Source organism: Oncorhynchus kisutch, unplaced genomic scaffold, assembly GCF_002021735.2.
Source record: "Oncorhynchus kisutch isolate 150728-3 unplaced genomic scaffold, Okis_V2 scaffold1203, whole genome shotgun sequence".
Taxonomy (NCBI): domain Eukaryota; kingdom Metazoa; phylum Chordata; class Actinopteri; order Salmoniformes; family Salmonidae; genus Oncorhynchus; species Oncorhynchus kisutch.
In genome coordinates, this window is record NW_022263148.1 from 950 (window position 1) to 16,177 (window position 15,228).

The following is a 15,228-nucleotide window of genomic DNA, read 5'->3' on the forward strand; positions in this document are numbered from 1 at the left end:
TTGAACATCTTGGCCATGTTCTGTTATAATCTCCACCCCGGCACAGCCAGAAGAGGGCTGGCCACCCCTCATAGCCTGGTTCCTCTCTAGGGTTTTTCCTAGATTTTGGCCTTTCTAGGGAGTTTTTACTAGCCACCGTGCTTCTACACCTGCATTGCTTGCTGTTTGGGGTTTTAGGCTGGGTTTCTGTACAGCACTTTGAGATATCTGCTGATATAAGAAGGGCTTTATAAATAAATTTGATCCAAACTCTTTTTTTGTCAATTTTTGTAAAATTACATAAATAGTACTCTTCCATTTCAGAGCCTGGATTTTTCCCCTTTAGGCTAATATCCATAACATGTTGATATCAATTCATAAGTGGGCACACGTTTAGGCTTCTACAATATGCCTACTACAATGTTAAAAAATTCTACATTGTGACATTAATTAATTGAAATCATGAAACAACTCCTTCATGTATGTATTTTCTAATATTTGATCAGAGATCTTTTATCAGATTCTCTCGTCACAGCTATGAGATTTCAATCCTGTGTGTTCTCTTGTGCACTGTCAGATCTCCAGATCGACTAAAACTCCTCCCACATTGACCACAGCTATAAGATTTCTCTCCTGTGTGTGTTCTCTGGTGTAGAGTCAGAGAGCCAGATGAAGCAAATCTCTTCCCACATTGACCACAGCTATAAGGTTTCTCTCCTGTGTGTTTTCTCTGGTGTTTAGTCAGGTTGCCAGATGTAGCAAATCTCTTCCCACATTGATCACAGCTATAAGGTTTCTCTCCTGTGTGTGTTCTCTTGTGCACTGTCAGATCTCCAGATCGACTAAATCTCCTCCCACATTGGCCACAGCTATAAGGTTTCTCTCCTGTGTGTGTTCTCTGGTGTAGAGTCAGATCTCCAGATCGACTAAATCTCCTCCCACATTGACCACAGCTATAAGGTTTCTCTCCTGTGTGTGTTCTCTGGTGTCGAGTCAGGTTGCCAGATGTAGCAAATCTCCTCCCACATTGATCACAGCTATAAGGTTTCTCTCCTGTGTGTTTTCTCTGGTGTTTAGTCAGGTTGCCAGATGTAGCAAATCTCTTCCCACATTGATCACAGCTATAAGGTTTCTCTCCTGTGTGTGTTCTCTGGTGTTGAGTCAGGTGGCCAGTTGTAGAAAATCTCTTCCCACATTGATCACAGCTATAACTTTTCTTTCTTGTGTGTGTTCTCTGGTGTACTTTCAGAGAGATTAATGTTGTAAAACTCCTCCAACATTGACCACAGCTATAAGATTTCTCTCCTGTGTGTGTTCTCTGGTGTTGAGTCAGGTTGCCAGATGTAGCAAATCTCCTCCCACATTGATCACAGCTATAAGGTTTCTCTCCTGTGTGTGTTCTCTGGTGTTGAGTCAGGTTGCCAGATGTAGCAAATCTCTTCCACATTGATCACAGCTATAACGTTTCTTTCTTGTGTGTGTTCTCTGGTGTACTTTCAGAGAGATTAATGTTGTAAAACTCCTCCAACATTGACCACAGCTATAAGGTTTCTCTCCTGTGTGTGTTCTCTGGTGTTGAGTCAGGTTAACAGATGTAGCAAATCTCTTCCCACATTGACCACAGCTATAAGATTTCTCTCCTGTGTCTGTTCTCTGATTAATTTTACTGCCTGATGATGTGAATCTCTTCCCACAGTCAGAGCAGCAGTGAGATTTCTTCCCTGTGGGTCTCTGCGGGTGTTTATTGAGGTGTTCTGATCTGGAGAGACTCTTCTCTGTCTCCTCAGCATCATGAGGTTGTTGAGGCTCCCCAGAGGATCCACGATAGTCACGTCTCTCTCCTGTGTGAACAACAAAGTCAGACCGATGATTAAAGGCCCACAACAGTCGTAATCCAGTGTAAAAGTTGATGCCAACAGCATAGCCATGATGTTGTACAACAATGGATGTCTGTAATGAATGTTAAAATTATTGTCTTAAAATGAGCAAGAAGTGATATTTTGTCTTGTTTTCACATTAGTAGTAGCATCTAAGATTGTAGATTAGAAAAAAGTTATTCATGTTTTTGAAACTCTAAGCAGTGTGGTAGAAGACTTTTGGTCTACAATACAGGCCCCTTTGTGTTTTCTAAAATTGCGGCACGAGGGCAATTTCATTGCATAAAGTCCTCCATGCTAATGAGGAAACCACTAGTTATGGATGTCGTATATCTGGTGTGACAAGAGATGAAAAGAATCTGCCCACTCCATCAAGCAATGGGGACAGCAACACAAGGCATTCACGGGACCTCATGGAACCATGGACCACACCTGCAGAAACTGGACAACAGGGGGAAGCAGAGGAGATACCTATCATAGACTTCTCCCAGCTGACGCTTGACATGCCACCTACGCCGCCTCAAGTGGTAGAAACAACCAGCTGGTATCATTAAGTAGAATCAGCCAACAGTAACACGGAAGCAGCAGAATGGGAGTTAGTAGTGCATGACCTAGATTTAGAATAAGAAGCTTCCATTTAGACACAGGTCTAAGATGACGTAATAAGCAATCTACCATCCCAGTGTAAGCACTCAGTGTAAGCAATCTACAGTCCCCGAGTAAGCACTCAGTGTAAGCAATCTACAGTCCCAGAGTAAGCACTCAGTGTAAGCAATCTACAGTCCCCGAGTAAGCACTCAGTGTAAGCAATCTACAGTCCCCGAGTAAGCACTCAGTGTAAGCAATCTACAGTCCCAGAGTAAGCACTCAGTGTAAGCAATCTACAGTCCCCGAGTAAGCGGCCGGTGCAAGCAGCAGGGCAGTGTGAAAGTGTGGTTTAGCCACAGCTCCATAAACTTGCAAACTTCCCCTGTAAAAAGGTATATAAAGAGAACAGAGATCATAAGAGAGGCATGATCCTCACTGACATATGAGACAGACTTCATATGGAGAATCCTCATAGGTAAATTTACTATTGCACTATACGCTTTTTGTTAGACGAGAACCATATTTGAAACACAGGGGTCTTGACACCTCTTGATCACAGACAAAGCGGCAGTAAAACAGTGAGACATCAAGTACAGATGTGATTAGCAATACAAGGAAACAGCCAAGTACCAGTTACAATATATTGAGTCCATACACAGAGTTGGAAGTGTATTAGGATATTGGAATTCGGAATCTAGCGTACCAATTACCAATTAAAGAATATTTGGGGTAGCCGAGTGGTTAGAGCGTTGGACTAGTAACCGAAAGGTTGCAAGTTCAAATCCCCGAGCTGACAAGGTACAAATCTGTCGTTCTGCCCCTGAACAGGCAGTTAACCCACTGTTCCTAGGCCGTCATTGAAAATAAGAATTTGTTCTTAACTGACTTGCCTAGTAAAATAAAGGTAAAATAAAAAACTGTCATTGTGTGTCAAAATATATACCAATACTAGTTTCCAAGTGACTACTAGCTGACGAGCATAATAACCAATAGAAGAAGTTATTAGGTATTGATATATACAGAGGTAAAAGAGACTTGAAGGTAAGGAAATACAGGAGGAATCCATAACACTCAGAATATTTAAATAGGAGTATATCTATCCAAGGCCTCATACTAGACCGGAAAATAAGGGAGTGACAACGTGAACGAAGGAACAAACCCAACTCACGCGAAGGGCCATTATGAAGAAACAGAAGGGTTAGGCCCTTGTTACACCGCAGAAACTAAAATCCTAAAGTACTCTACCCCAGCCAGAAGATGGGATAGAGGCATTTGCTGCAGGTATAAGGCAAAAGTCAGCAACTATCATTATGACATCATGGATGAATTCTAGAATATACTATATAGCCTAGAAAACTGGTTAAATTATCATTATGAAATCATGGATGGCCAGTCCTTGTATTCATAGTGTATTGAATTCAGGGGGAGGGACTGAGCTGAACTCAAACCTGGGTCCAGCGACTGTCAAGTCAACACCTTATAACTGTTACGCCAAGATGTCTGAACTTCTTGACGAGGTCGCTCGGTGTTGGGTTATGGTTTCTACAATATCGTTCTCTATGAATTTGAGAGTGGTTACTCCCCCATCCCTCAGCTGTTTACCAAGTCTCTGGGCAGCCATTTTGTTGTGGTTTAAAAAAAAAAAAACACAATCCAGCAATCTGCAGTTCAAACAGTAAGAAATCTGTCATTTCACCACTGTTTTGGTAATTAAATGATTATGGGGTTGGAGAAATGTAACTACAGACAGACCTATGGATGCAAGGCCTGACCATCAATGATATCAACATTATAGTTTTAACCATGTTGAGGCAGCAGGGTAGCCTAGTGGTTAGAGCGTTGGACTAGTAACCAGTTGCAAGTTCACATCCCCGAGCTGACATTTTGAGGCGATACAGTGTTTATTTACATTGTTTCTAAACATTAAAGTAGAACAAGCTTATTCTGGGTTCTGATGGGGTACAACAGTTGAACTAAGCTCATGAAGCATGTGTTATATTCTTCAAGAATCAATGGCTATAAATACATTATTTAAAAGTCATAACATGAATGTAGCAATTGCAGATTTCTGCTTTAACACCAAACATCAGTTCAACTGCAGAGTTTGTGCCTCTGTTTTTAAGACAGTACTTACTAGTTTTAGTCAGGGAACGGTTTCTCAAAATCACATTTTGGCTAAATTCATCATTAGAACCATTGGATGCCTTAAGATGCATTCGGAAAACCGGGCCCAGATATCCAGGTTCCTCTTCTTCCTCCTTTTTCGATGTAACAGTCATCTCTCTCTCCTCCTCTTTCACTCTATAAACTGCATCCTCCTCTCGTTTTACTGTAACATCCTCCTCCTCTTTCACTCTGAACGCGTCTTCCTCTTCTTTCACAGTAACGGCCTCTACTTCTTGTTTTACTGTGATATACACCTCTTCTTTAGCAGAAGGAGAGTAGCTTAGTGACCGCATGGTCGCGGATGTTAGCTATGCTAATGCTAACTTAACCAGACTGCTAGCTGACTAATAACAACAACGCCGTAAATATTAAATTAAATCGGATAACTAGACAAAATAAGTGTCTTTAAAATACAGTGGCTAATAAACACGAAAGCGTCTGAAGAGCTTTATTGGTTCAGCTTTTTTTGTCTAGCAAGCTACCGAGGTGGATAACTTATTGTTGCTGGTGAAAGAAGAGTTCCGTCCACTAGATTATACGTCACATCCAACAGCATCACCATAAATTCCCAGACCGCCATCTGCTGACTGGAGTGGGTAACGCAGCTGAGTAAAATGTATATTTTATTATCAGACAAAAAGTTAAAGGGTAGGAATCAGGGACATCGCTAGAACTAAAATATATATTAGCCCCCACTAAATAAATCAATGTCAGTCCATATATTTTTTCTGTGATTTCTTTTTTTCGTCAACCGTTCCATCGCATCTTAAACTTAATATCGGGTCGGCACTCGGACCGGGGGAGGCTGCTGCACTCGTGACTGTTGGACTTTCTTCAGCAAAGATGGTGGAAATAAATACGAGGAGAGAGGGGTACCCCTACACAGACCTGAAATGGATCAATGATTGCCAGCAAACCAGGCTGTCATTTTGTAAAACAGTGGATGTATAGAATCTAGCTAGTTGAATAATGTACAATTTTGTAAGCTTGCCTTGCTGATAGATGAAATCGCGTAGATTGCTATGTTCTTGTTATTCTTGTTCTTGCTTATTATGCAGTGGATGATTAAAATCCCTGTATGCCCATGGATGTGTAACTAGCAATCTAGCCGATCTTTGTATGGACCCAAACGTTTGGTATACATATTAGTTCAGAACCTAGCTATGAACCTTAGCTATCATAGCCAGTTGTATCAACTTCAAAACAGCCTGAATGACATTAATGAAGCCTATGGATTGAGAATAATATATTATCATGTTGTACCAAGAATGCAAGTCGTATATACATGTAGTTATTACCATGCATGAGATCCCCACATTGTAGCCTGTACATTTAATATATTCACTGATCCTGTACTCTACCTTGGCAAATTAATGTGCAGTTTAGGTATGAATGTCTTTGAGGTGATCAAATTCCTGTCTTTGAATGACGCCATGTCTGCATGTATGTATTACAGTGTTTACCAATCTTGGTCCTGGGACATCAATGGTTACACATTGTAACTAATAGACTACAAACAGGATTTAACTAGTTAATTCAGAAATATAATGTTAAAAAAACACTACACTCCACTTCCTATGCATCATGTAAATACTCTTAACACCGGTTCATCTCAACATCTAATGCCCTTCATCTGCATTGATCTGGTAAACACAGGATAGGTGGAGTATTTCATCACATTACACTATATTTCAACCAGTAGAGAATGGGAAACACTTTATTGAAAAGCTCATTATCCAAGTGTTATAAATACAAGTTCAATCTGTATTTCAATACACATCTGTTGTGAATTATAAAAACAGGAAGAAAGAGGAGGAGAGAGAGGTGTTAAAGACAGAAAGGGAAAGAGGTAAACACATAGGAGCAGGGAAGGCAGCACGTGATTAATGAATCACAGTGCTACATAAATATTCTCTCAGTTCATCACAATTACATAATAGTGTCTCTTCTCTAGACAAACAATATAGCGTAGTTTTAGAAATAATGAAGTGTCTTACTATTCTCCATGGTTGGCCCTCTTGCCTATTCTCTTGACGGTGGAAGGAGCCACAGTTATACACCTGAACCTGCTTACTGCACAACACAATCCAACAATCAGATCGATACATGAGTGTGTAGGTGTGTGTGGGTTATAGGGTGTCCAATTGTTCCACATTTGGTCAATATGGGTGATTTAAAACAGCCTGTTTTGTTTTTGCACTTCCTTGTTGAACCCCATCTTTGAAACATCCTGCAGAGCAGCAGACTCCTCCTCTGGGACACGGCGGCGAGCTGCAGATCCCCTCCTGGTCCTCGTGTCCATCCTCATGAAGTTACGCAGGACACAGGTAGCCTTCACACACCTGAATTCCTCCAGGAGGCAGTCCCAGATGACCCTGGTCACCCAACCTTGCAGTGCCCTACACGGTAACTGTAGGCAACCGTTTTGAAGGAACCTCCAGTTTGCTTATTTATATTCAGTGGCCTGACTGCATCCAGACTGTCAAAGGTCCGTCCTGGTAGATCTGAACCTAATGCAGTTTGGAGTGATCAGATGACAGGAGTCACATTTAGGTGCCAGGTGTAACTGAGGCTGTAGATGCTCCATATCCACTACTTTGAGTGTTGTATGTAAATCAAATCCAATTTTATTTGTCACATACACATGGTTAGCAGATGTTAATGCAAGTGTAGTGAGTTTTAGGATTCTATTGAAAGAAAAATGATTTTTTTTAAATAACATGATGGTGTATTATTATTTAGAAATACGTGTTTTTTCTTGTTTTTAATTGTTGACAGCCAGTAGACACCATGTTTATATTGTAGAAGCATTGTAGTTGATTATGTGAAATGGAAGTTTTCTGTTGGGGGTGAGCAAACATGTCCAACAAAAATATAGGATATATGTGTTGTCTACAGGGGGAAGGTGCTACAGGCTTTGGTTTTTTCCATTTATGTTTTGAGGTTGGACTTTAGCACGTATAGCTTGTTAGCACGTAGGGTGCACTGATTGGTGTCACCTCGTTAGTATGTGTTTCACCTGAGCTGGTCCAGGTTCTATTTAAGAGTGTCTGGTCCAGTGCTCAATTTGTCTTGATAGATGTGGAGAGTCAACACCTTTAGTTGATCCACCTTTTTGGTTTGCTTCCTGTCTTTAAGTTTGGTGTGGGTTTTTCTTTTGTTTTCCTCTTAGGCATGTTTAGTGGGTCTCATGGTGGGTGTCTTTTAGGTCCCAGTTGTTGTTACTAGTCAATTTTCAGTCGACACCCTCAGTGTCTTTCAGAACCCCTCCTAAAAAACAAGCTAAAATGTTTTGGTTGGATATTGCATCCAAATAATATTTTAATCAATGGCATTTCCTAAGAATGCTCATTAGTCTTTCAGTTATTGTTTGTGTACTAAATATTTCTGTTTATTTTCATTGTTTTTTCCTGTGAACCCGTTGGTTTGTATCCGTGTCTGAAATGTGCTGTATGAATAAAGCTAGATTTGATTTGAACATATTGTAAGACAAATGAACCCAATGACTGGCAATCAACAGACTAGCAAAACCAATGAACAAATATCTCCCACTATGTTAAAATAGTGCATGTGTTTACATACCCTACATTACTCATCTCATATGTATATCTATATACTGTACTCTATATCATCTACTGCATCTTTATGTAATACATGTATCACTAGCCACTCTAAACTATGCCACTTTGTTTACATACCCTACATTACTCATCTCATATGTATATACTGTACTCGATACCATCTACTGCATCTTGCCTATGCCGTTCTGTACCATCACTCATTCATATATCTTTATGTACATATTCTTTATCCCTTTACACTTGTGTGTACAAGGTAGTAGTTGTGGAAGTGTTAGGTTAGATTATTACTGCATTGTCAGAACTAGAAGCACAAGCATTTTAGCTTCCACAACTCTCATCCCCTTGGAAAAAAAAAAAAAAAAAACTCTCCAACGAGTCTCCAATACGGAAAAATCGTGCAGTCAAAATAAATTGTGATCCATGGCAACGCACTGGCTAAACGCAAAACTGGTTGACTGCCCACCCTTGAGACAATCAGCAACCAACTCCTGCGATATCCGTAGTAACTTTCCACCTTAATTCTCGCTCTCTTTTCAGGGTTCACTCAATAGTCATGTTGTTGGATCGGGCCCAGTCCCCAATGTCATGCATTTGGGTTAGCACATTGGGAATGAATCCTGATATTCTAAAAGCAGGGCAACATTGTCAATATAATTGTACCCAAAAATGGTCAGCTGGTTGCATAAATAATTATGATTACTAAATGTTAAATATGAAAATCAAACCCAAATGTACACCCATTTGTTAATATGTATTGGCAATACTTCACTTAAATGGTGAGGCATGGAATAATAAAACATGTTTATTTTGTCAGGCTGAATGTTTGAAATATGAGGTGATTTCAGTCATGCTTCTTCAGTAGTGGAATAAAGACAATTAGCATTTGAATGTTGTCAAGAAATACTGGAGTGATGTCAGATTGTGAATAAAATTGATTATAGACCAATTTATTATACTGCTTTCATGTGTGAAAATACAAACATCTGCAACAATTATTATATTACATGTATTTTTTAAACAAGCAGCTTTTTCAACTAGTAGAAAACCGCTGGCTACATTTTGAAGTGCTGCATTTTGATTAAAGTGGGTCACCAACGCAGTAAGTGTAACACAGCTCCTTTTTTGTTACTCACTTTTTGTTAAATAATACTCTTTCAATTCAGCGCCTGGATTTTCCCATGAGGCTAATATCCATATCATGCTGCAATCAATTGTACAGGGCAAACGATAAGGTAGATCATCATTAAAATACTCCTACTACAATGCTAAAACATTCTACATTGTGACATCATTAAAATACTCCTACTACAATGTTAAAACATTCTACATTGTGACATTATTTCAGAGATATCATGAAACAACTTCTTCATGTATGTATTTTCTGATGTTTGATCAGAGATCTTTTATCAGAATATCTCTTGTCACATTGATCACAGCTAAAAGGTTTCTCTCCTGTGTGTGTTCTCTGGTGTGAAGTTAGCTGGCTAGATGTAGTAAAACTCCTCCCACATTGATCACAGCTATAAGGCTTCTCTCCTGTGTGTGTTCTCTGGTGTGAAGTCAGCTGGCTAGATGTAGGAAAACTCTTCTCACATTGATCACAGCTATAAGGCTTCTCTCCTGTGTGTGTTCTCTGGTGTGAAGTCAGCTGGCTAGATGTAGGAAAACTCTTCTCACATTGATCACAGCTATAAGGCTTCTCTCCTGTGTGTGTTCTCTGGTGTTGAGTCAGATGGCTAGCTTGAACAAAACTCCTCCCACATTGATCACAGATATAAGGTTTCTCTCCTGTGTGTGTTCTCTGGTGTTGAGTCAGATGGCTAGATTTAACAAAATTCCTCCCACATTGATCACAGATATAAGGTTTCTCTCCTGTGTGTTTTCTCTGGTGTAATGTCAGACCGCTAGATGTAGTAAAACTCCTCCCACATTGATCACAGATATAAGGTTTCTCTCCTGTGTGTGTTCTCTGGTGTAATGTCAGACCGCTAGATGTAGTAAAACTCCTCCCACATTGATCACAGCTATAAGGTGTTTCTCCTGTGTGTGTTCTCTGGTGTACTGTCAGAATGCTAGATGTAGTAAAATTCCTCCCACATTGATCACAGCTATAAGGTTTCTCTCCTGTGTGTGTTCTCTGGTGTAGAGTCAGAGAGCCAGATGAAGCAAATCTCTTCCCACATTGACCACAGCTATAAGGTTTCTCTCCTGTGTGTGTTCTCTTGTGCACTGTCAGATCTCCAGATCGACTAAATCTCCTCCCACATTGACCACAGATATAAGGTTTCTCTCCTGTGTGTGTTTTCTGGTGTCGAGTCAGGTTGCCATATGTAGCAAATCTCCTCCCACATTGATCACAGCTATAAGGTTTCTCTCCTGTGTGTGTTCTCTGGTGTTGAGTCAGGTGGCCAGTTGTACAAAATCTCTTCCCACATTGATCACAGCTATAACGTTTCTTTCTTGTGTGTGTTCTCTGGTGTACTTTCAGAGAGATTAATGTTGTAAAACTCCTCCAACATTGATCACAGCTATAAGGTTTCTCTCCTGTGTGTGTTCTCTGATGAATTTTAATGCCTGATGATGTGAATCTCTTCCCAGAGTCAGAGCAGCAGTGAGATTTCTTCCCTGTGGGTCTCTGCGGGTGTTTATTGAGGTGTTCTGATCTGGAGAGACTCTTCTCGGCCTCCTCAGCATCATGAGGTTGTTGAGGCTCCCCAGAGGATCCACGATAGTCACGTCTCTCTCCTGTGTGAACAACAAAGTCAGACCGATGATTAAAGGCCCACAACAGTGGTAATCCAGTGTAAAAGTTGATGCCAACAGCATAGCCATGATGTTGTACAACAATTGATGTCTGTAATGAATGTTAAAATTATTGTCTTAAAATGAGCAAGAAGTCATATTTTGTCTTGTTTTCACATTAGTAGTAGCATCTAAGATTGTAGATTAGAATTAAGTTATTCATGTTGTTGAAACTCTAAGCAGTGTGGTAGAAGACTTTTGGTCTACAATACAGGCCCCTTTGTGTTTTCTAAAATTGAGGCACGAGGGCAATTTCATTGCATAAACTCCTCCATGCTAATGAGGAAACCACTAGTTATGGATGTCGTATATCTGGTGTGACAAGAGATTAAAAGAATCTGCCCACTCCATCAAGCAATGGGGACAGCAACACAAGGCATTCACAGGACCTCATGGAACCATGGACCACACCTGCAGAAACTGGACAACAGGGGGAAGCAGAGGAGATACCTATCATAGACTTCTCCCAGCTGACGCTTGACATGCCACCTACGCCGCCTCAAGTGGTAGAAACAACCAGCTGGTATCATTAAGTAGAATCAGCCAACAGTAACACGGAAGCAGCAGAATGGGAGTTAGTAGTGCACGACCTAGATTTAGAATAAGAAGCTTCCATTTAGACACAGGTCTAAGATGACGTAATAAGCAATCTACCATCCCAGTGTAAGCACTCAGTGTAAGCAATCTACAGTCCCCGAGTAAGCACTCAGTGTAAGCAATCTACAGTCCCCGAGTAAGCGGCCGGTGCAAGCAGCAGGGCAGTGTCAGTGTGAAAGTGTGGTTTAGCCACAGCTCCAGAAACTTGCGAACTTCCCCTGTAAAAAGGTATATATGGCAACTGCACCGCCCTCAACCGTAAGGCACTCCAGAGGGTAGTGAGGTCTGCACAACGCATCACCGGGGGCAAACTACCTGCCCTCCAGGACACCTACACCACCCGATGCTACAGGAAGGCCATAAAGATCATCAAGGACATCAACCACCCGAGCCACTGTCTGTTCACCCCGCTGTCATCCAGAAGGCGAGGTCAGTACAGGTGCATCAAAGCTGGGACCGAGAGACTGAAAAACAGCTTCTATCTCAAGGCCATCAGACTGTTAAACAGCCACCACTAACATTGAGTGGCTGCTGCCAACACACTGTCAATGACACTGACTCAACTCCAGCCACTTTAATAATGGGAATTGATGGGAAATGTAAATATATCACTAGCCACTTTAAACAATGCTACCTTATATAATGTTACTTACCCTACATTATTCATCTCATATGCATACGTAGATACTGTACTCTATATCATCGACTGCATCCTTATGTAATACATGTATCACTAGCCACTTTAACTATGCCACTTTGTTTACATACTCATCTCATATGTATATACTGTACTCGATATCATCTACTGTATCTTGCCTATGCTGCTCTGTACCATCACTCATTCATATATCCTTATGTACATATTCTTTATCCCGTTACACTTGTGTGTATAAGACAGTAGTTTTGGAATTGTTAGTTAGATTACTTGTTCGTTATTACTGCATTGTCGGAACTAGAAGCACAAGCATTTTGCTACACTAACATCTGCTAACCATGTGTATGTGACAAATAAAATGTGATTTGATTTAAAGAGAACAGAGATCATAAGAGAGGCAAGATCCTCACTGACATATGAGAAAGACTTCATATGGAGAATCCTCATAGGTAAATTTACTATTGCACTATACGCTTTTTGTTAGACGAGAACCATATTTGAAACACAGGGGTCTTGACACCTCTTGATCACAGACAAAGCGGCAGTAAAACAGTGAGACATCAAGTACAGATGTGATTAGCAATACAAGGAAACAGCCAAGTACCAGTTACAATATATTGAGTCCATACACAGAGTTGGAAGTGCATTAGGATATTGGAATTCGGAATCTAGCGTTAGTGCTGTGAGAATACCAATGACCAATTAAAGAATATTTGGGGCAGCAAGGTAGCCGAGTGGTTAGAGCGTTGGACTAGTAGCCGAAAGGTTGCAAGTTCGAATCCCCGAGCTGACAAGGTACAAATCTGTCGCTCTGCCCCTGAACAGGCAGTTAACCCACTGTTCCTAGGCCGTCATTGAAAATAAGAATTTGTTCTTAACTGACTTGCCTAGTAAAATAAAAAACTGTCATTGTGTGTCAAAATATATACCAATACTAGTTTCCAAGTGACTACTAGCTGACGAGCATAATAACCAATAGAAGAAGTTATTAGGTATTGATATATACAGAGGTAAAAGAGACTTGAAGGTAAGGAAATACAGGAGGAATCCATAACACTCCGAATATTTAAATAGGAGTATATCTATCCAAGGCCTCATACTAGACCGGAAAATAAGGGAGTGACAACGTGAACGAAGGAACAAACCCAACTCACACGAAGGGCCATTACGAAGAAACAGAAGGGTTCGGCCCTTGTTACACCGCAGAAACTAAAATCCTAAAGTCCTCTGCCTAGACGGGGTAGAGGCATTTGCTGCAGGTATAAGGCAAAAGTCAGCAACTATCATTATGACATCATGGATGAATTCTAGAATATACTATATAGCCTAGAAAACTGGTTAAAATATCATTATGACATCATGGATGGCCAGTCCTTGTATTCATAGTGTATTGAATTCAGGGGGAGGGACTGAGCTGAACTCAAACCTGGGTCCAGCGACTGTCAAGTCAACACCTTATAACTGTTACGCCAAGATGTCTGAACTTCTTGACGAGGTCGCTCGGTGTTGGGTTATGGTTTCTACAATATCGTTCTCTATGAATTTGAGAGTGGTTACACTTCTCCTTCCCCCATCCCTCAGCTGTTAACCAAGTCTCTGGGCAGTCATTTTGTTTCTGTTTAAGAAACTCACACAACCCAGCAATCTGCAGTTCAAACAATAACAAATCTGTCATTCCACCACTATTTTGGTAATAAAATGATTATGGGGTTGGAGAAATGTAACTACAGACAGACCTATGGATGCAAGGACTGACCATCCATGATATCAACATTATAGTTTTAACCATGTTGAGGCAGCAGGGTAGCCTAGTGGTTAGAGCGTTGGACTAGTAACCGGTTGCAAGTTCACATCCCCGAGCTGACATGGTACAAATCTGTCTTAACTGCTATACAGTGTTGATTTACATTGTTTCTAAACATTATAGTAAAAAAATATTATTTGGGGTTCTGATGGGGTACAACAGTTGAACTCAGCTCATGAGGCATGTGTTATATTCTTCAAGAATCAATGCCTATGAATAAATAAAGAATTTATAAGTCACAATATGGATGTAGCAATTGCAGATTTCCACTTTAACACCAAACATCAGTCCAACAACAGCAGAGTTTGTGCCTCTATTTTTAAAACAGTACTTACTAGTGTTAATCAGGGAACGGATTATCAAAACCATCTTATGGCTAAATTCATCGTTAGAACCATTGGATGCCTTAAGATGCGTTTGGGAAACCGGGCCCTTTTTCGATGTAACAGTCATCTCCACCCCCTCCTCTTTCACGCCATAAACTATATCTTCCTCTCCTTTTACTGTAACATCCTCCTCCTCTTTCACTCTGAACGCGTCTTCCTCTTCTTTCACAGTAACGGCCTCACCCTCTACTTCTTGTTTTACTGTGATATCCTCCTCCTCTTGAAATCACACCAGAGAATACACACGGGAGAGAAACCTTATAGCTGTAATCAATGTGGGAAGAGTTTTACTCAGCTAAACTCCTTGATATCACACCAGAGAACACACACAGGAGAGAAACCTCATAGCTGTGATCAATGTGGGAAGAGATACTCTGATAAAACATCTCTGATTAAACATCAGAAAATACATGGAGTTGTTTCATGATATCAATGAAAAAATGTCACGATACAGAATGTTTTTAACATTGTAGTAGGACTATTTTAAGGAATTTCACAATGTAAAACCTTAAACGTTTGCCCTATTCAATTGATTTCAGCGTGATATGGATATTAGCCAACCAATCCCAGGTCATTTGTTGAAGATGAAAAATGTTGAAATCAACAATATGTTAAAGGATTCAACTACTGAAAACTGAAACTAACAAATGGATCAATCCCACTTGTCCAGCGTGGTGGAGTGGTAAACACCACCCCCGGCTCTACCAGGGGCTTGAGGTGGTCTCCCACAGCTCTGCAGCCTTACCGTTCCATTTCTTGACTGCCCCTGCAACACAGAAATAAACATATAATA

General features: G+C 40.6%; 1 protein-coding gene across 1 annotated transcript; it reads right to left on the reverse strand.

Annotated features, from left to right (window-relative positions):
- Positions 1–255: 255 nt before the first annotated feature.
- On the reverse strand, positions 256–13,411 carry LOC116365213 (zinc finger protein 850-like). The gene is made up of 4 exons (XM_031817933.1): positions 13,400–13,411; positions 9,562–10,874; positions 1,490–1,621; positions 256–1,406 (listed from the first exon to the last, which is right to left on the reverse strand). The coding sequence occupies exons 1-4, from the start codon at positions 13,409–13,411 to the stop codon at positions 515–517; spliced, it is 2,349 nt and encodes a 782-aa protein (XP_031673793.1). The 3' UTR covers positions 256–514.
- Between the last annotated feature and the right edge of the window lie 1,817 nt (positions 13,412–15,228).

Excerpts from the sequence above, each read along its gene's own strand:
- LOC116365213 (XM_031817933.1), bottom strand. Across the intron at positions 1,622-9,561 it reads AAACATCAGAAAATACATAC|AGGAGAGAAATCTTATAGCT; the intron begins ATGAAGAAGTTG and ends GAGAACAGACAC. Across the intron at positions 1,407-1,489 it reads TGTTGGAGGAGTTTTACAAC|ATCTGGCAACCTGACTCAAC; the intron begins ATTAATCTCTCT and ends GAGATTTGCTAC.